Genomic DNA, 20,435 nt, shown 5'->3' on the forward strand with positions numbered 1-20,435 from the left:
CCTGCTGGAGCTGCTCCCCCCGCGACCCGACACCGGATAAGCGGACGAAGATGGATGGATGGAGATTTGAGCTCTACATAAATAAATAAAATCAGCAAAGCCTTAAAGCATTTATTGCTTTTAAATATAAATTTTCTTCAAATAAAATGCAAAGATTTAACTTTATTAAAACATGCATCACAAGTTGTTTTTTTTAAATACTTTTTTAAAACTTATTTTATGAATTGCCCGGATGTAGTTTAATGTCAAACGTGCCTACTGTGACAATACATCCGCAGCAACCGATATCGCGCACAAACACAAGTGTCCGTGAGTTCAATCAGGTAACGTTAACCCAGTCATTTAACGATAGTGTGGTTATGCATTAGCATGTTTTAATTTAAAACCACACATTAATGACGTTTATTACCATCTCAAACACTTGTCAAGTATTGTTCCATATCCGAGTGTTAGCTAGCTAGGTGTTAACGTTAACATAGAACAATTCGCAGAGCTAATGCTAGCTAGCTTAGCAGGCTAACATAACGTTATTATGGTCTGATTTTTCCTTGGATTACTGGCAGGAGTTAGCACCTAGCTTCATTTTTCGATTGACTGGCGTGTGTATAATTAGCTGCACAAGAAGCGAAAAAGGAAATGTCGAACAGATAAGACGACCATAACCAAGTAACGTTTGGTTACGTTAGCTAACACAGCTAGCTAACAATCCGTAAGGTATGGCTAACAACCGGCGAACTGAAAATAAGGTGTGCCCAGTTGTCACCAAGGCTTTGTCTCTAGCGTTACCTAAAAGACGCTGTTCAGTCTGACCGCTCTCGGCGTATCGTTTTTTACAATGACTGGACAGTAACATTAGCTACGTAGCTAGCTACATACGTGGTTATCGTAGTAAGTTGCTGCGTTGCTCATGTTAGGGCAGTTGCAACCATGCCTGGGTTTACAGATGCCAGTTGCTTAGGTAACGTTACACCTAGCTAAATTTATTGCAGTACTACAGCCCTGCCATACACCTTAACGGTACCGCCATGATGGTTCTGATGTTCAGTTTTGAACCCCCCAACATGTTTAATCAATGAGGATACACTCAATATTAGAAACATGCCTCCGTGTGGCGCAGTACAATTAACCATTATCACAAACTACAGCCCCCAAAACGACTATGGAATTGAATCAACACTAGACTTAGCATTAGACGCATGAGTCTGAGTCAGACAGTTTACATTGCACAACTGTGTATTTTCATAGTAAAATTTTTTTTAAGTTTATCTCTGATGTAGCCTAATTGTTATCATTGCAGCATGTCCATGCAATTATGGCCAGGAGAAATCTCAACTGGTATCTTTATTGTTAACCTGTGTGTTATCTGCTGTCATGTCTGAGTTTGTCATGTTCTTTTGCCCCAGATTCAAAGAGTTTCACTGAGCAGGCAACCATGGCCAACCAATCAATTGACATCATAACAAAGGTCTTGGAGCATTCAGCCAAGCTGGTGGAGGAGAAGGTGGATGCACAGTTGAGCAAACTGAATGAAATGGATGAAGATGATTTGGAAAGACTGAAGGAGAAGCGATTAGAGGCGCTTAAAAAAGCCCAGAAACAGAAGCAGGTATGTGGGATGTCTTTGTAACAGTTTTATATTCAGTTTCTGAAGCAGATTAAATTATCTGGACCATTTAGTAAATAAACTTGTTACAGCAACATTGCAATAATCTATTTCTTGGCATTATTTGTTATCATGTGACGGATTGATTGTGGCCTTATTCAAGTTGTCACAGGATTTCTGGAATATTGTGAATTTCTAAATTTTTTTTTATTTTTTTTTTACAAAATTGTAAAAACAGCAAATAATCTTTTATAAATGAAAACCTGTTTAGTAATGTTTTAGGAAAAGTAATAGAATTTTAAGGACCATGGTGGGAACCCTGTGGTGATTTTTTTTTTAGTCTTGCTTTGGAGTTTCTATACATCTAGAGTACAAGTAATCTTTCATGGGGAAATGGTTTTGACACGCATCCCAAATAATCAACAAAAAATGTTTTCATGATGCTCACATGTAAAAGCCAGTTTGTCTATTTTTTGAGATTTGTTCTGCTACTCACCCTAGTTCTCTGTTTTTAAGGAGTGGTTGTCTAAAGGCCATGGAGAGTACAGAGAAATCTCAAGTGAGAAAGACTTTTTCAGCGAGGTCAAAGATAGCAAGAACGTTGTCTGCCACTTCTACAAAAATTCTACCTTCAGGTAAGTCTAGGTATAGCTAGTATTTATTTAAATCAATAAAGTGACAAAGAGACAGATGTACGATTTGAGAAATTGAATGTAGTGCTAGAAAGATTTGTCGTTCATTTATTCTAAATTCAGTATTTACTGTGTTAATGGACTGAGGATGGGAGTAGGATTCGGATTCCGCAGAATCTTAACCCTTGTGTTGACTTCGGGTAACATTGACCTGTTTTCAATTTTTGTTTTATATCAGAAAATATGGGATGTAGAAATAAGCGCTGAAAATGTGTAGAAGAAAAATTTTAAAACGCGTCAAAAACGTCGGGGGGGGGTTGACGGGAAGACAACACCAAGGGGGGGTGTGTGTGTGTGTGTGTGTGTGTGTGTGTATATATATATATATATATATATATATATATATATATATATATATATATATATAAATATAAAATTACATATTACTAGCACACAGCTTTTAGTTCATTGTTACTTTATTATTGTTAAAACGATCCCATTTTCTTTGATGTTAGATCTCAAGTTTTTTTGTACATCAGGCGGCTGAACTTGTCCTTCTGTCCTCTGTTCCCTACATAAAGATGTAAGATCCTTGACAAACACTTGGCCATCTTGGCAAAGAAGCATGTTGAGACCAAATTCATCAAACTGAATGTGGAAAAGGCCCCGTTTCTGACAGAGAGGCTGCGAATCAAGGTTATTCCTACGCTGGCCTTGCTATTAGACGGGATAACAAAGGACTATGTGGTTGGATTCTCTGACCTGGGAAACACAGATGAGTTTTCCACAGAGATGCTTGAATGGAGACTGGGCTGTGCAGATGTTATTAACTACAGGTGAGACACCTTTTTAGGCATCGTAGCTACAGAATCCCAGTAATGAGCTGATAAAAACAATATACAACCTGATTTTAACATCCTTCTTTTTGATCTCTTCTAGCGGTAACCTGATGGAGCCTCCTACAATGACACAAAGGTCGGGCACCAAGTTCACAAAGGTGGAGAAGAAAACCATCAGAGGCGGGGGTTACGACTCGGATTCTGATTCTGAAGATGACTGAAAAGCACCGACAGTCATCTGGTTGTTTCTCTCAGGGCTACCTCCTTTAAGGAAAATAAAGTTTAGCAGACAGCCCGCTTTCATTTTTCTTCTCCTTTTCTCTCAGTGACTTTCCCATTCATAACAGATTTTATTTTAATATACCATATCTCAAATTAATTGTTTTTATAAAAGCGCTTTTTGTTTTACCCTTATTTAATGAATTACATTTGAACAACAACAAAAAATTACATCCGTGCACTTACGGCTGTGCTCGTTTGGGTAGTTCTATTTATTTCATGTGTTTCCTAACCTGATGTTTGAACAGAAACCCTGATGCATGATTGCCAAGATCATCTTTTAGCATCAGAATTCATTTTTACATCCCATTTCCTTGTAGCAAGAGTTTGACTTGATTAATGCAGACTTAATAAAAAATGTGAATAAAAAAGGTATGCTGTGATTTTGTATAGTTCTATAAAGTTAAGGTACTTGTGAGAGACAGATGAGAAAAGTGGATGTAGCAGCATCCTGTTTAGTTAGTAGTATGGGTGTAAAACACTGGGTCGTTTCTTGTTAAGACCTTTCTTCCCTGGAAAATGCTTGAGTTCCCCTTTAATGTTGGTTCAGGTGTCTTCAATTATTCTGGCTGATTAGAGCTGTGCTCAGATTGAGGTTAGCAGGGGATTACTGGGAATTTTGTGTGGTCACCAAAAAACGTACCAATAAGAATAATGAGGTGTAAATGATTCCGTGTTAACAGGTTCAACAGGATGGTGAGGCATGTGTAAATCTAAAACACGCCAACTTAAACGGAGTCCCAAATCCATACTAGACTCCAAAAGTTGCATCCTCCTACGATGCAGGGAATTTGAGATTTTCACAGCTGAAAATAATTACATATTTGTGGGTGGCGGTGAAACCACTCCAGAAACATCAGAAAATAACTGAATGTTTGGGGGAAATATTTTTTCTTCGTCGGCAGCGTCATCCTAAAGTCAGTTAGATGGCTTGATGGTGCTGACGTGTAAAGTGAGCGTATTGTGTCACTCAATGGGTGGAAGAGGTGATGATGCGCAATGTACTCCTTTGTAGTGACTCAGTGTCAGCGCTGTCGAGTCTCAAATCAGGATCAGCCAGGAATCCCCAAGAAATTGTGTATGAAATTTTTTTTACAAATTCAAGGTTTGTTGATCAGGGTGTGAATGTGGTGTTCATGTGGGTTCCTGCTCATGCAGGAATACCAGGTAATGAGCGAGTGGATACATTGGCAAAGGAGGCGGTTAAGAAGGGTGCTGTGGAACTGAATACTAAACTATCAAAGTCAGAGGGGGAAAGCATTGTGTTGGAAGAAATTTCCAGACAGTGGCAACAGTATTGGGATGGTGGAAATAAGGGGAGGAAATTGTATATGATTCAGGCTAAGGTAGGCCAAGTAGGGATGAGTTACAGTGGGTTTAACCGACAAGAACAAGTAATTGTCAGTAGACTGAGAATAGGTCACAGTAGATTAAATGGTACACTTTTTATATTAGGGAAACATCCGACTGGCCTGTGCAATGTATGTGAGGTAATGGAGACAGTGGAGCATGTATTGATGTCATGCAGGAAATATGTCCGAGAAAGAGGGGTTATGTTTGCTGGACTACGGAAATTAGGTTTAGGTGAACTCAGGATTACAGATGTCCTTGAAAGTGGTGTTATTATGAATGGAAGGAAATATCTATTTTTGAAAGGTACTGGTGTTTTTAGGAAATTGTAGTGTATTGGTCTGAATAAATAAATATTGAGAAATTGTCAATAGGAGGCAGTAATGCAACGACTTGGATGCCAACTGCCGTTAAACTCTAAAGAAGAAGAAGAAGAAGTATTGTCACTTCCGGTGTTCGCGTGTTACAAGTTTGCTCCGGCAAAAACTTAGATACTAAACTCTGCTTTACTGTTTAAATTGGCGGCTATTTGCCTGGATTGCATTTGAATTACAATTGTTTTACTCAAACACTTATACTTAGCTTCACTTACAGTGACTGACTCGCTGAATTTACAATTGTTAAAACGCTGTTAGCTACTTTAGCTTAGCCATTAGCAATGGCTAATTCCTCTCCCTCTCCTGCTCTTTCTTGCTCTGTGTGTCAAATGTTTAGCTATTCCTCTGCCTCCTTTAGTGATAACGATACATGTAATGAATGTAGTATATTCGCTGCTCTGGAGGCAAGGCTTAGTGAATTTGAGTCAAGGCTCCGCACCATGGAATCAGAATCGTATGCTTCCGTAGTTAGCCAGCACCATGTAGTTAATGCGGACCACCATACTGTAGCTTCTTTAACTTCTGCTAGCTGTCCCCCGTCAGACCCCGAGCAGCCGGGCGAGTGGGTGACTGTCCGGGGGAAGCGTAGCGTTAGATCTAGACCATGGAGTGCACATGATGACGGTCGCTCTAAACCGGAGCGTCTTCGCCTCTCTTACACCCGCTGAGAAGCCAATTCTGGTTATTGGGAGCTCTATACTGCGATACGTGAAGACGGCGGCCACAGCAGCTACAGTACTAGCGATAATTGGAATTAAAACGACTGCAACGATAGAACAAAATAGGAAAATTAGATCTCTGTCTTCTAAAGCATTATTGGTAAACGAGTTGATATCAGATAATAACATTGATTTATTTTGTCTTACTGAAACCTGGCTGGGCCATGAACTAAAAAGTTAGTCTAAATGAAGCCACTCCTCCCAGTCATATTAATACTCAAATTCCTAGAGGCTCAGGCCGAGGAGGGGGAGTTGCAGCCATCTTTGATGCAAGCCTGTTAATTACTCATAAACCTAAATTAAATTATAACTCCTTTTGAAAGTCTTGTTCTTAATCTTCAACATCCAAAATGGAAAACATTACAGCCAATTATATTCGTTATTTACAGGGCTCCAGGTCCGTATTCAGAATTTTTATCTGAATTCTCAGTTTTTTTATCATGTTTAGTCCTTAAATCAGACAGAGTACTTATTGTAGGTGATTTTAATGTCCACGTGGACGTTGACAATGGTAGCCTTAGTACTGCTTTCAACTCATTATTGGATTCAATCGGTTTCAGTCAGTGTGCACAAGGCGACGCACTGTTTTAACCACACCCTCAACCTTGTGCTGGTATATGGTATTGAAATTGAGGATTTAATAATATTTCCGCAGAATTCGGTATTAACAGATCATTCTTTAATCACTTTCGAATTCTTACTACCTGACTATATTGAATTAGATAAAAGCGTCTACACCAGATGCCTATCTGACAGTGCTATAGCTAAATTTAAAGAAGATATTCCAACAGCATTCGACTCTATGTCATGCCTTAACATAACAGAGGACCTCTATGTTAACCTCAGTCCCTCTCAAATTGATACATTTGTAGACGGTGCTACGACTTGCCTACGGACGACCTTAGACTCCGTTGCTCCCCTGAAAAAGATGATGAAGAAAAGGAAATTAGCACCTTGGTATAACTCCCAAACTCGCAAATTAAAACAAATCTCGCGAAACCTCGAATGTAAGTGGCGTTCCACAAAAGTGGAAGAATCCCATTTGGATTGGCAAGAAAGTCTCAAAACCTATAGGAAGGCCCTAAGAAAGGCCAGATCAGACTATTACTCATTATTAATAGAAGAAAACAAGAACAACCCAAGGTTTCTTTTCAGCACTGTAGCCAGGCTGACAGATAGCCACAGCTCTACGGAGCCATCTATTCCTCTAGCTCTGAGTAGTGATGACTTCATGAGCTTCTTTAATGATAAAATTACAACAATTAGAGATAAAATTCATCACCTTTTGCCCTCAACTTCTAACGGTTCACCTTTAAACGCAGAGTTGCTAGAAATAACGACTAGTCTCGACATCTACTTAGACGGCTTTTATCCTATAGACCTTCAACAATTAATGTTAAAGATATCCTCAGCTAAGCCATCTACCGGTCTCTTAGACCCCATCCCAACGAGATTACTCAAAGAAGCATTACCCGTGGTAAACACTTCATTACTAGATATGATCAATATGTCCTTATTAACAGGTTATGTACCGCAGTCATTTAAAGTAGCTGTGATAAAACCTCTTCTGAAAAAACCCACCCTCGATCCTGAGGTCTTAGCAAACTATAGACCTATATCTAACCTTCCCTTTCTCTCCAAGATCCTTGAGAAGGTGGTTGCTAATCAGTTATGTGATTTTCTACATAGCAATAGTTTATTTGATGACTTTCAATCAGGATTTAGAAAGCATCATAGCACAGAGACGGCACTGGTGAAAATTACCAACGACCTTTTAACTGCTGCAGACAAAGGACTTGTCTCCATTCTTGTTTTACCTAAAGAACAGCCTTTTTTTCATCTTCATAACATTGCCAAAATTAGGAATATCCTGTCTCAAAACGACGCTGAAAAACTAGCCCATGCATTTGTTACGTCCAGGCTGGACTATTGTAATTCCCTACGGTCAGGTTGCTCAAATAAGTCCCTTAAGACTCTCCAGCTGATCCAGAATGCTGCAGCGCGTGTTCTCACAAGAACTAAGAAAAGAGATCATATTTCTCCTGTATTAGCTTCTCTGCATTGGCTTCCTGTTGAATCCAGGATTGAGTTTAAAATCCTTCTCTTGACCTACAAAGCTCTAAATGGTCTAGCACCATCATATCTAGAAGAGCTCCTAATACCCTATTGTCCCACTAGAGCACTGCGCTCCCAGAATGCAGAGTTACTGGTGGTACCTAGAGTCTCTAAAAGTAGAATGGGAGCCAGAGCCTTCAGTTATCAGGCTCCTCTCCTATGGAACCAGCTCCCGATCTGGGTTCGGGGGGCAGAAACTGTAATCGCGTTCAAGAATGAACTTAAAACTCTTCTCTTTGATAAAGCTTATAGTTAGGGAGTGAGGAGTTGCAGTGTTCACCTAACTGGCCCACCTGCTTCTCTTCATAATTGTTAGATTAATAATACATAACAAAGTAGAGGGAGGCAGGCCAGCCAAGCCCGATCCGGCAGGGAGAGAGTTCTAAGCCCGAAAAAGCTACCTCTCCTTATGACCTGTCTCTCTTAGTTACGCTGTTATAGTTACGCTGTTATAGTTCTAGACTGCCGGGGGACTTCCTTCCTTTGACACACTGAGCTGCTCTCTCCTCTCCCTTTCTATTACTATTACTATTTGTGTGTATCCCGTCCCAGAAATGCTTGTTACTAATCCTAGCTTCTGGGGAGTTTACTCCCCGGAGTCCTTTTGTTTTTTTCCCCCCAGCGTATTTCCTTGGAGAACGTTGGCACCAAGATCCTGGTTGCAGATTTCCTAATTTGTAATCTGTATTACTCATTAGTGTGAGCATTATTTAAATGAACATTTGAGTAGATCTAGAACCCATTAAACCAAACAAGTTTCTCAGTTTAGTGGAACCAGAACAGGAAGCTATGAAGCATAAGACTTTTAATGATATTTATGAACGATTGAACTATTAATTGATATGATTGGAAGCAGAGCTAAGACTCGATAGCCTTGGGGTCTGCAGGTTGGAGGAGGCGACGAACAATCAACTCCCCTTTGCTGTTAATGTAGGTGTCACCCATGTCCTGCTCAGCAGGGAGTCCATAGGGCGTCCTCAGGGGCTGGATCCTGAATGAACCACGAAGAGACGATAGAGGGACAAGAAATTATACAAACAGTCTTTTTAAATGTCCAGACAAATGCTTTAATGATTAGCAGAGGCTTGACGCCCATTCATTTAAGGCAGATGTTACATTAATCTTACCTGACAAGGTGCTTGACGAATTTCAGTTGGCTATTGACTGCAGGTGTATTTTTGTGAATTACAGGAACATGTGCCTAAATACACAACAAAGAGAAAACAGAGAGGACAATCAGAGACTGTGTTCAGAGAGTGTTAAGAGTTAGAAATTAAATTTTGCCTGTAGAAGATGTTTTAATAAATGTTGCTTGGGCCTCTATAGTGGAGGGGGGAGGGGGGGTGACAAAAATCCGCTCTCAAGTCGGACAGTTTCCAGCAGCCTTCAGGCTGAACAGGAAGTGACAGAAACACTGTGGTCCAATTCCGATTTAATAAAATCTTATCATCATACCCATATATCAGCTTGTACAGTCTCCAGTTGTTTTTATTATGACAGAGTAGCTGTCAAAATTCTTTACATGCGATCTGTTGCTGATTTTAATTACCAACAGACTGTAGATGATCCATAATCTGAACAGATTTAGTCTCTCTGACTTCTAAACATAACTATCAGCCACACAACATGTGTTCTGTACAGAATAAGCTTTTAAATCAGACAAATCGCAGTTAAAATCCCTCAGATTCAAAATCAATAAAAAGTTTATATAAAACATCATCATGTTAAGTCGATTCTGAACCAATCAGCTGTTAGATCAGCTGAGAGGCCGGCGTTTCCCAGCATGCCCTGGGTCCGCCTGGGTCTTGGAGTCGGTGGAGAGCAACTGCAGCGCCTGGCTCTAAAAACTGCGGCCGCCTTGATATCGTGAGATTATCGTTGCTGGCTCTAAAAACTGCGGAACCTCCGATGGCCTTTTGTTGATATCGTCAGATTATCGCCATTTTTTTTTTACCCACTTGACAGCGTAACGTTACATCTGAGAAAGACAATTTGTCGGGATCAAGCAATGGGCTCCATTACCTTGTACCTCACGTTATGGCTTCAGAACGTTTTTGAAAAATCCGATGGTCGCCATTTTGTTGCTTACAAAGTACAGGATCACCTCCTGTTTTAGCATTCCACTGACCAATAATTAGCCATTTTTTTTTTCCTTACGTCTACTTGACAGCGGGAATGAACTTTACATCTGAACCGAAGACTTTAAAGACTCTATTTGTCCGTTGTTTATTTCTAAAGAAACATCCCCAATGTAATCAAAAAGGCTCCATTACCTTGTACCTTTTGTTGCACGTTATGGTTCCGTGACAGATTTTTTTTTTTTTACGTTTTTTGTAAAAAATAAGCTAAAGATTGTTTGTCATAACCAAATGACTTACTGTCGCTCCATAGTAGAGGAATTACCGTATAGTACAGGAAAAGCACGCAGGCAGTTTCAACTTACATGAGATGTTTAGGTTTAATTACTAATGTTAACTAGCATGTTAGTTAGCAATAATTAGCCTGTGCTTATGTTATCTCCTTACATATACCTACACTCTCCGTCTCTGTAAGATTGGAAATGATTGAGATTTCTCTTGGCACAGCTACCAGAAGACTTACAACTTTCAGACACGTTGCTCACGTCACATTCTCTCAGTTGGAGGCTGCGCAGTAAAGCTGGCCATCACCGGAAAAGTGCTTCTAATAGCCTTCACTGGTCTCCGTCCAGAGCAACGGGGTCTATTGGTCCATTATATATATGTCAATGGGATCAAGTCGGACACAAATCTAACCGGCATGCATTGGGTGGCGATCGATTCTGCGCAGATCTGGCTCATCTCGAACGAGCCTAATCACAGCTAACTATTTTAGGGTATCATTTCAGTCTACAAGGCGAGGTAAAGCTATAGTGCCTAGTTTCTGTCTCCCTCATGAGGAATTCTAAGTAATGACAACAACACTGACGTTGCATCCACATGAAGCCAGCCTTCAGTGATGGCGCACCACCTATGGCACCACCCCCACCCCTCCTCCATGCAGTTGCTTGTAGCCAGGGAGGACCCGGAGGATTAAAAAACATAGACTCTTCAGAGGAGGTAATTATCTTCACTCGAGCTTCTGTGCACGAAAGACGCCAGACTACACCATTTTCTAAACATAGCTATACTGAGAAATACAGAGTTTAGGCTTAATTAGCTTTGTATTAACTCATCTGGCAATGGCTTAAGTGTAACGGACGTCCAGTAATAAAAAATAGTTGAGCACTATAGCTTTATGTGTATAATGCTTATTGAGGTGCTTATTTTGTAGTCATAAAAATCACTGAACATACCTATTAACACATAAGTAGTCCTAAACAATACATGTTAATATCATATTTCCCAAATCTAATGTTAAACATTTTCTTTATTGTTGAACGGAATAGCACAAAAGCTGTACCTTCTCAAGCCCAAGATGTTTCACCATCTCTTTCTCCCAGTACGGTCTGCGCATCGTGCTTTTGACTCGTGTCACTATATGCAGTTTATGAGGTTGGTCTGGATCTCCCCCATATTTCTCATGTTCTTTTGATCTCTCTGCAAAAAGCTGCGAAGAAAAGGAACGGATCATTTGAGCAGAGCAAATGAGCCAAAGTGATTCTTAAATCATTTAGAAGTGCAGAACAAAGCATCATAACTAATCCAATCTACCTAATTTACCAATATATACTATGTGAGTAAAATCTAACTAAAACTACTAAGGAAGTAAAATGTGGTTGATTGACAAAATGCTGCGAATTTTGTGCAACTAATGACATACAGCGAGCCTGGGGTAATTCTTACCTCTTTTGGGATTCTTGCTTTGGTAAATTTGCTGCGTGCAGACACAAACCATGGGCAAGGTGACAAAAGTGTAGCTTCTGACAGGAACTGTAAAACAGATTTGAATCAAAGTGGGGTAACTGGCATAGGCTAAAAGGCAGATTTGTTTTCTGATACAGGAGCACACAAATACAGTGTCCATATACAGAGTGATATAACATGAGACAATAACAAATTTGTCAACTGTCAGATTTTGCCAGGTTTATACTGTGGTGGCTATCACTTTAACATCCCTGGGTTTATTGAGAGCATTGGGCAATGCTTTAACTTTTTGCAACACTGTGATTGAGTACTGTAATTTGTCAAATACTAGGGGTGTGCAAAAAAAAGAAATCAATTCACATTCGTTTCGCGATTCAAGCTCTACCGATTCAAAATTGATTCATAGATTTCCAAAAATCGATTCAATTTTTGTTTTTATTGTATGTCTACTGCAATAACATGGGAAAAGTAACTACATTTATATACTGTGAATCGTTTTTTTTAAAACGAGAATCGTTTTTGAATCGAAAATAGATTATGAATCAAATCTTAAGACTAAAAATCGATTTTGAATCAAATCGTGACATTTTCTGAATCGTGCACCCCTATCAAATACAATTTGCTGGTTTATAAAAATAAAAAACAGCCAGAGAATGTATCCCTATTACGTGTTATTAGTGTCCTCTATTTACAATTGAATGACCTTTGAGACAATTTATCACAGATTATTGTGTGCAACTTTCAGCATAGCAGCAAGTTTTGTCAGCTAATTAGAGTTTGAAAATATATTGTAAATTGTTTTGTAAAAGCCAAACTGTTCACTATACATTTTAAGACAAAGCAATGCAGTGAATTCTCACATTTAAATACAAATACCTCCACAGTATCGACATTGATTGTCCCAATTAAAAATTACAGAACACGTTATTTGATTCGGTCAGAATGGAAAAGTTGAAACATGAAAAAAAAAATATTGTTCCTACCTTGACTGACAAAGAGCTCAAACCGTGACATACAACCGACATGTTTAATTTTTCCGTAGTTTTACTATTAACGGGCCCCAGGTACAAAAAAAACTAGTCACGCACGCCAAGGTTACCTTTAATGTCCAGCACTGCTAACCGCAAAATAAGCGCGTGGATGAAACGTAACTAAACGTTATGACTAAAAACACAAACGTAACTATATATACATCAAATTCACACGTACAACATTAATTAAAGAGCTGAAAAACAACTGCAACAGTAAGTAAGCATCATGACAGTTTTGTCTCCTCCATGGATGTATAAACCGGAAACATCGAGGGGTTACATTGAAACTGCATCGATATGGCAAATGTTCCCAGAACAAAGTTCCTAGAACTATTTTTAAACTATATTTGAGATTTAAAAAAAGGTAAATGAACTATTTACATTTTATAATATATGATTAAAATATAGATGTATTAAATGTATGTTTATGTTGTTAACTGCACCCGTCTAAGCATCGTGGACCATTATTCCACCATTACGTTTTTACGGGAAATATTTTTGTGGCGCACCTACGTAGCTATCAAGTTAGAAGGTGGTGCCACTTCTTTCAGTGACTTCCCTGACAGTAGATAAGCATGAATATCCTGTTGGTTTTATAATAGCTCTAAAAAGACGAGGGAGAGAGAGAATAATGACACAAAATCATGTGTCAGGGATGGAGGCATCCGCCATCTCCGTCCTGAAGCGGGCAGTGGAGCTCGACCACAGCGGCCGCTTCCAAGAGTCTCTTGTCTGCTACCAGGAGGGCATCCAGCTGCTTATAGACACGATGAAAGGTATACATACATACAGTAGAGGCCGCATAATGAATACACGAACCGTAACTTCATTTTGTTTACTTTCTTCTGTCAGCAGCTGTGAAAGATGACTCAAAGAGAGGCCACTACAGAGAGAAGATAAAGAGCTACATGGACAGAGCAGAGCAAATCAAAGTTAATGTGAACCAGATGAAAGAAGGTAATTACGGTAATACAAGCACTAAAGGATGAATAACAAACCGGGCAAAGTGTGCATCTGCCCCTGCCACGGCTGGATTTACCTTCTGTGGGTCCCCATTGACCCACTGAAATTACTTTTTATTTTTTGGTAAAAATTGTCTTATCTGACATTTAGTTTGAAATTTATGAATGTCCATTTTGACACAAGGCTGGAGTGGTGCATATTAAAAATATATAACAATTCAATGAATCATTGTCCAACAAACAAGTGATTCACATGGCACAAGTAAAAACTAAACATTTGAAGGGCCCTAAGGTTGCTTCTGTATTTTTTACCCACTCTTACTACTTCAGTTCATCTTATGTAAGTTACACGGTGCATATCATTAAATACAGTTGTGTTTAATCAAGCGTGTGTGTGTGTGTGTGTGTGTGTGTGTGTGTGTGTGTGTGTGTGTGTGTGTGTGTGTGTGTGTGTGTGTGTGTGTGTGGGGCGGGGGGGGGGCAGATGGGAAATACCATGAGCAGATAAGAATAGCAGAGGATGCGACTGGTTACAGCTACGAGTCTCTGTTCAAGCCATACGTGAGCAGTTTACTCACAGAGGTCTGGGTACAAGACCCATACATACGGCACACCCACCAAGTAAGATCTTAGTTTTCATCATTACTTTATTGTGCAGGTTTTTTCCTCTGTCTTTCAAGCTGGATTTGGCTTCTTTTATTTGGCTTCCTGCTGCAACTACAAATTATTTTTTTTTTTATTATCAATCAGTTTATACATTATGTTTTTAGTTACTTGATTAATAAAACAAAAATTGGTTTAATAACCGGGCACAGCCTGTATCTGCACCAGGGCCCCAAAAGCTCCTGTTTCACTTTACAAGTTCAACTACAAAAGCGATGTCTTCAAAATGTTAACTTGTATTTGGTATTTGTAATATGTAAACGACTTAAAGAATTAATTGATTTACGTTTATTGCCTTAGATATTGAACCTATTTTTTTATTTTTACATTGCACTGTACCTTTTGTATTGATGTTTATTAGGGCTGGGAATTACCAGAGGCCTCAAGATACGATATCATCACGATACTTACGTCACGATACGATATTAAAGAGAGAGAGGGGGGAATGACATGCAGCAATGGGCCGCAGGTCGGAGTCGAACTATGGCCCGCTGCGTCGAGGAGTAAACCTATGTATATGCAAACAAACAAACTGACCAACCCATATGTAATAAAAGATCAATACTTGGCGTCTACCGTGTATCGATACAGCATTGACGCAGAAAATATTGAAATACTATGCTGTATCAATTTTTTCCCCCACCCCTAATGTTTATAGCTTAACTAAATTTGGATCTCGACATATAACCATACCAAACTCATTCTAACATGTCAAACAAACCCCTTTTCCCTCCTCTCCACTACAGTTGTACAACTTCCTGCGGTACTGTGAGATGCTGCTGAAAGCACCCTGCAAGGTGAAAAAGATCCATCTCCTCACTTCACAGGATGAAGTAGGTTACTTACAAATGAGGTCACACTATGTAGTGAATGACAGCAGCCGTAGCGGTCTCTTCTGTTCAGTTAGTGTTGTTGTGTTAATGCCGTCCGTCCCGTTCTGCAGGCGGATAGTAGCCAGCAGAGCAGTGCTCTGGCTGGGCTGAAAGAGAGTCTGAGTGCTCAGGGAGTGACTCTGGATCTGCAGTACTCCTCCACCATACATGACAGGGAGATCAGGTACAGCTGCAACTGACACATAAAGGATTTCATACCAAAACACTACACTGTATAGCCTAAGAATTGTTTTTAAATGATGGTGTCTTCTTTTTAAAGAAATTCTTGCTTGAGTTTATAGGATTTACCTTTACATCAGCACTCCGCTCTCTGTGATTGGGGCTTTATTTATGGCAGTAATCCAAAATGAATTGTGTTTTTAGGTTTGACAATGGTTGGATCATCAAAATAGGAAGAGGGCTGGATTACTTCAAGAAACCTAAGGTGAGACTTCATACTAATTAATATTCATCCTTCTCTATTGCTGCCATTGTCAGAATTACGGTGCTGAATGTCTGTGTATCAACATGTTGAGTTTTGGTTGTAAGAAGTGTTTCTTTTTATCTCCCAGGGCCGATTCTCTATTGGATATTGTGACTATGACCTCAGGCAGTGCCAAGAGACCAACGTACACATTTTTCAAGCCAAACACACAAAAACACTATGAGATTCATAAAGCTTGAATCTTAATGTAAGATATATGTAATTTTGGGTTCTTTTGACTTTTTTTTTTAAACTTTTCTATTATTTGCTTTTTAAGGTGCCATACCGCCATCTGGTGGAAAAATAAATTAAAACATTCAAAAATTATAACTAAAGTGCTTTTATAATATAAAATTTCTCTGTGTGTTATTATTCAATTTTAACCTTGATTTGAGCTTGTCCAGTTACTTTATATTCAGTGTCTCTCATGCTAATTAAAAAAAAAGTTCATACATAAAAAAGTGTAATAATAAAAAGGAGTTTTACAAGATTTAGAACTGTAAACCTGATTAGAACTATATTTAACTTGATAAACAACACAAACCGCAGCAGATTATTAAGTTTGTGGTATATAGTGATTTATTAGAAAGTCAACCTAAGATTGTTTTGTCAAACTACTATTTCCAGTTTTCAAAAGAATCTCAACTCAAGACTTATTTACTCTCCTGCTTCTGGGCTTTTGACCATATCACACGATCTTCATCAGTCATGGAACGCTTGAACGGATGTCCAAACTTCACATTATTCTGGGCACTTTTGGACTTCCTTGGCTTAGCTATTTCCAAGGATGAACTGTATTGCTTAGATTGCTTAGTCATTCAAATAGCATCATATCATTAACCATTATTTCAAATTGCTTGAAATAACAAAACCTTACTGTAGTGGCAGCTTTATCAGATAGGCCTGATATAAAAACATTATTTTTTATTCTCCTTTACACAACAATCTCAACTGCTGCTGGATGTAGGCACGCTGTAAAGGATTACAACTCATATTTAGGAAACTCCAATATGAGTCTAGTTTTATGTAGGCTAATTTAATGACAGAAATATTTCCCCTATAAAAAAAAACAACAATCATTGAAAAAATATCTCCCTCATTTAATTTTCATGGGGAACAGTTTGTTTGAATGAATGGAAACCCGCATGACTTCAAACAGCGCCGTGATCGGATTATCTATCGCCCTTAATCTCGATGTGTACCGTCCTCATCTGGGCTCTGAGGGGAAGAAATATAATCCATCAGGGAACCACATGAACCAGAGATGACCATAACTGTTAACACACATCGCTGCCTTTGTTTTCTAAGAGCAGTCAATGAGCGTCCTCAAGTAGCCTACAAAAAGCTGATGTGCGAGAAGCAGTTTGTGCAAGTGTATTTAAATAGGCCTATGTGCAAACAGCTTTCGCATACTGGACAACACATCAGCTGTAATCACATTCTAAGATCAAATAAACATACATTTTGTCCCTTATGTGTAGGTTACAGACAATAAAACCACATCCAAGACTCTTATGTCACTGTATTCTGTGAACATGCTGTTGGTTGCATGTAAACCAGATGTCACCGGCTGGGTTTATATTCTGGTGCAAGAGATAAGGATTTGTGTGATGAGGAGCCTCATCACAGAAGCTACTCGGCCACACACTTAGACACAAAAAATATGGATTCAAAGGTTTGCCTTTCTCTTCCTGCTGCCCTCCCTCTCACTGATTGTAGCCCAGTGGCCTAGATAGTGCTCCCATCTCTCAATGTTATCCTGTGTGAATGTGTAGACAATTAGATTCACCGTTGAAACACATCGATTATAAAACGTAACGTGTGGGATAGCTTTGTCTCTATTACCAGTATTACTGAGAGATTCACTTTTGTTGTTTTTAGTTTTTTTTTTACTTTATTAGACAATTTACAGTTGAGATATAGTTGAAACATGCAAAAAAGGTCAATTTTTATGCATTCAAAAAGAGCAGTGATGTATGGACACTCAGTATACCATACAGTAGTCTACATACATTATGTTCATGTATTTCTAAAATCACACACATCTCAATTATCACACATCAATGTGTGGTGAATTTGGATTTGAACTCTGGATCTTAGTGCTGGGAGATGGCTAATTCTGGGTTGTTGTGTGTGTGTTTTTTTCAATTATTAACTTTCATACACACACACACACACACACACACACACACACACACACACACACACACACACACACACACACACACACACACACACACACACACACCCCTCTGTGATCTCCTGGGGGTGTAAGCAACCTGGTGTAATGTGTAAACAGTCCTATGAGCCGTTATTCCAGCAGCCTGCCCTCTTTCCAACTGAAGCTTTATTTTTTTCCCTCTACTCTCATTTCTGGGCCTAAAATCAGGTTAGCGTTTTATAAGGAGCTTAGCGCAGAGGGCCACAGTGTGCCACTAATGTAATAGAGTATCTCTCTCTCTTTCTCTCCCTCTCTCACTCTCTCTGTCTCTCTTATTCTCTTCTGTCCTCTTTTCTCTTTGTGCATTTGCTTACCCGGTCATGAAGTGTCATCGCTCTCTATCTCTTTCTCCCTGCATGTTTTTCTCTCTCCTTCCACTTCCCTCGCTCCCTTCCCTCTGCATCTTCCTCCGTCTGCAGATTTGGACGACTCAAGCCTGAGGTTTAAACATAACAACAGTGACACAGCTGAGACAAGACAACTCGGCCCAGAGAGGAGGACAAAGAGGAGGAAGAGAAGCAAAGGCACTGCTATTAGACGTTGGGTAAGTTTACTCAATTTTGCACTAAACGTTGTGTGAATGTGTCTTTTAACATAGAGATGGAGAAGTATGCAGTACCTGGCATGGGGATTTTATGATCAAGCTGTTGTGTGGATTATGTTGCTGTGAAATCTCACAAGGATCTCTCTGCAATGTCAATAATCCACTTGATTATCCGCTGTCTCGGTTGGGGCTATAGCTATAGGGGTGATAAAACTCTGAGGTATGGCCTGATTCATTTGCACTTTAGTTTCATTCAGTGTTCTGGTGGAAAACCCACACAAAATGTATTTGGGCAAGAGGTTCAAATGTTGTGTAAGTCACAACCACAGTTTTTTGGGAGTTTCCTCGGTTATTCATACACTTATATCCTTTGTTAATAGGTCAGACTTCTGAGTATTCTGAGGGCAGGCTTGATGATGTTAGAGGTGCAGTGTGGACTTTGCATGTTTATCCATAACCTGCCCCATCTTGTCTTATCAGACACAGATGCTGTACAGGATCATGCTCTGTTAAAAGTTCCTCGGCTACTCGAGTAGCCGATCAGTACAGTTGAAAACCAAATGACTGAAAATTGTGTGTCTCAAATAGCACGCTAGCTGCAGGGCAGGGTACAATATGAAGCCTGTAAAAACAAATGAAAACATGCACCTTGCACTGAATCTTGCACCCAGTAACACATCAACCCAAATCTGGATGTTTGTCAGACAAAGAGTTGCATAAGTAAAGCTGTCTGAGAGCAAGATTTTAGCTTTTGCTGCGTTCACAAAATATTATCCAGGCTGCACTGCTTTGTGACAGCGTGATATTTATGTGTACTCCTACTAGAACAATACCATATTTAAAATACTAATACCTCCTCTATAACCTACATAGTGTGTTGTTTTTTTCTTGATGACACTGCATTTAATGTGTTTTTAATGGTCATTTAATAGTAAAAGCTTCTTTGATTATATATTGTTGACCATAAAGACTCCTCAGCACGCCCTGCCTAGCTACAGTAAAGGTTTGTGCCGTTCCTGATATGCCAATAAACCTTTGAACCTCAAGTCCAGAGTCACACCTTCAGGCTATCACACCAGTGCATTAAGTGCATATGCGTGCCTGCCAGAGAACAGAGAACAGACCACTGGCAGATTCACACCACGTTAGATGCCCTCCAGCATGTGACAACAGCCTCTAAAAAGTGTACGCCTGAGGTTTTGGTTGTCACAGTTGTTTCTCATTATCGGTGCCTTTCTTTACACACTTTCCTGTCGTCTGTTCTGCACTTCTTTCATTGATCAGACCGATGGAGTCTTTCTCTAGAGATACAGAAGGAAGCACCGAGGACATTCCAGGTAAGATTACCTGTCATGAAGTTTTACATAAGAGTGTTATGGTGAAGAGGAAGCAAGTCTTTGACAAACATTATCAATCAGAATAAAGGTCAGCATAACACTGAAACATGTGACTAGCACACATCAGGGACCATTTATTGTCAGTGACATGCGTCTGATGTAAGTGTTAAAACAGAGAATATAAAAGGTGCAAAAAAAAAGAAGAGACTAGTATGTTAGTTTGGCGCATGTGTGTGTGAGCTGCTGTGACCTGAATCTGTCTCTTTTTTCAATCTCTGTCAGGACGTAAAAAGTCCAAACTGAAGGCTCTGAAAACTCGTCTCTTCGGTAGGAGTAAGAGAGGAGGGGGAGAGGTAGACGCCAAACTCAGCCAGTCAGCCAGTGACATTACTGCAGGAAAGGGACTCGGATCAGATGAAGATTTGGCGTGAGTGTCTATATGATCTTGTAAATGTTTGCTTTACAGCTCCATTTCTGTCCTGATTTCCAGTCTGTGCCTTTACACCTCTTGGCTTGTTCTTCCACTCTGGCTACCACAGTTGCTCCCAGGGGATGATGGGATCACGGGCATTGTCCCATGACA

At 39.6% G+C, this 20,435-nt stretch overlaps 3 protein-coding genes across 4 annotated transcripts; 2 read left to right on the top strand and 1 right to left on the bottom strand.

The window, feature by feature from the left end:
• The first annotated feature begins 237 nt into the window (after positions 1 to 237).
• Positions 238 to 3,724, top strand: txndc9 (thioredoxin domain containing 9). The gene is made up of 5 exons (XM_028591396.1): positions 238 to 323; positions 1,404 to 1,606; positions 2,120 to 2,238; positions 2,817 to 3,071; positions 3,175 to 3,724. Exons 2-5 carry the CDS (start codon positions 1,433 to 1,435, stop codon positions 3,293 to 3,295), a joined length of 669 nt encoding a protein of 222 aa, XP_028447197.1. The 5' UTR covers positions 238 to 323; positions 1,404 to 1,432; the 3' UTR covers positions 3,296 to 3,724.
• Positions 3,725 to 8,702: 4,978 nt separating this feature from the next.
• On the bottom strand, positions 8,703 to 13,063 carry mrpl30 (mitochondrial ribosomal protein L30). The gene is made up of 5 exons (XM_028591748.1): positions 12,722 to 13,063; positions 11,718 to 11,804; positions 11,335 to 11,481; positions 9,042 to 9,115; positions 8,703 to 8,905 (listed from the first exon to the last, which is right to left on the bottom strand). Exons 1-5 carry the CDS (start codon positions 12,761 to 12,763, stop codon positions 8,773 to 8,775), a joined length of 483 nt encoding a protein of 160 aa, XP_028447549.1. The 5' UTR covers positions 12,764 to 13,063; the 3' UTR covers positions 8,703 to 8,772.
• Positions 13,064 to 13,269: 206 nt separating this feature from the next.
• On the top strand, positions 13,270 to 16,077 carry mitd1 (MIT, microtubule interacting and transport, domain containing 1). 2 transcript variants are annotated; one of them, XM_028591584.1, is made up of 7 exons: positions 13,270 to 13,545; positions 13,622 to 13,726; positions 14,216 to 14,352; positions 15,141 to 15,227; positions 15,338 to 15,450; positions 15,651 to 15,711; positions 15,839 to 16,077. In XM_028591584.1, the coding sequence occupies exons 1-7, from the start codon at positions 13,401 to 13,403 to the stop codon at positions 15,932 to 15,934; spliced, it is 744 nt and encodes a 247-aa protein (XP_028447385.1). In that variant the 5' UTR covers positions 13,270 to 13,400; the 3' UTR covers positions 15,935 to 16,077. The 2 variants fall into 2 exon arrangements, with proteins under 2 accessions (XP_028447385.1, XP_028447386.1); XM_028591585.1 differs by having other exon boundaries at positions 13,625 to 13,726.
• The last annotated feature ends 4,358 nt before the right edge of the window (positions 16,078 to 20,435 follow it).

Source organism: Perca flavescens, chromosome 11, assembly GCF_004354835.1.
Source record: "Perca flavescens isolate YP-PL-M2 chromosome 11, PFLA_1.0, whole genome shotgun sequence".
Lineage (NCBI taxonomy): Eukaryota > Metazoa > Chordata > Actinopteri > Perciformes > Percidae > Perca > Perca flavescens.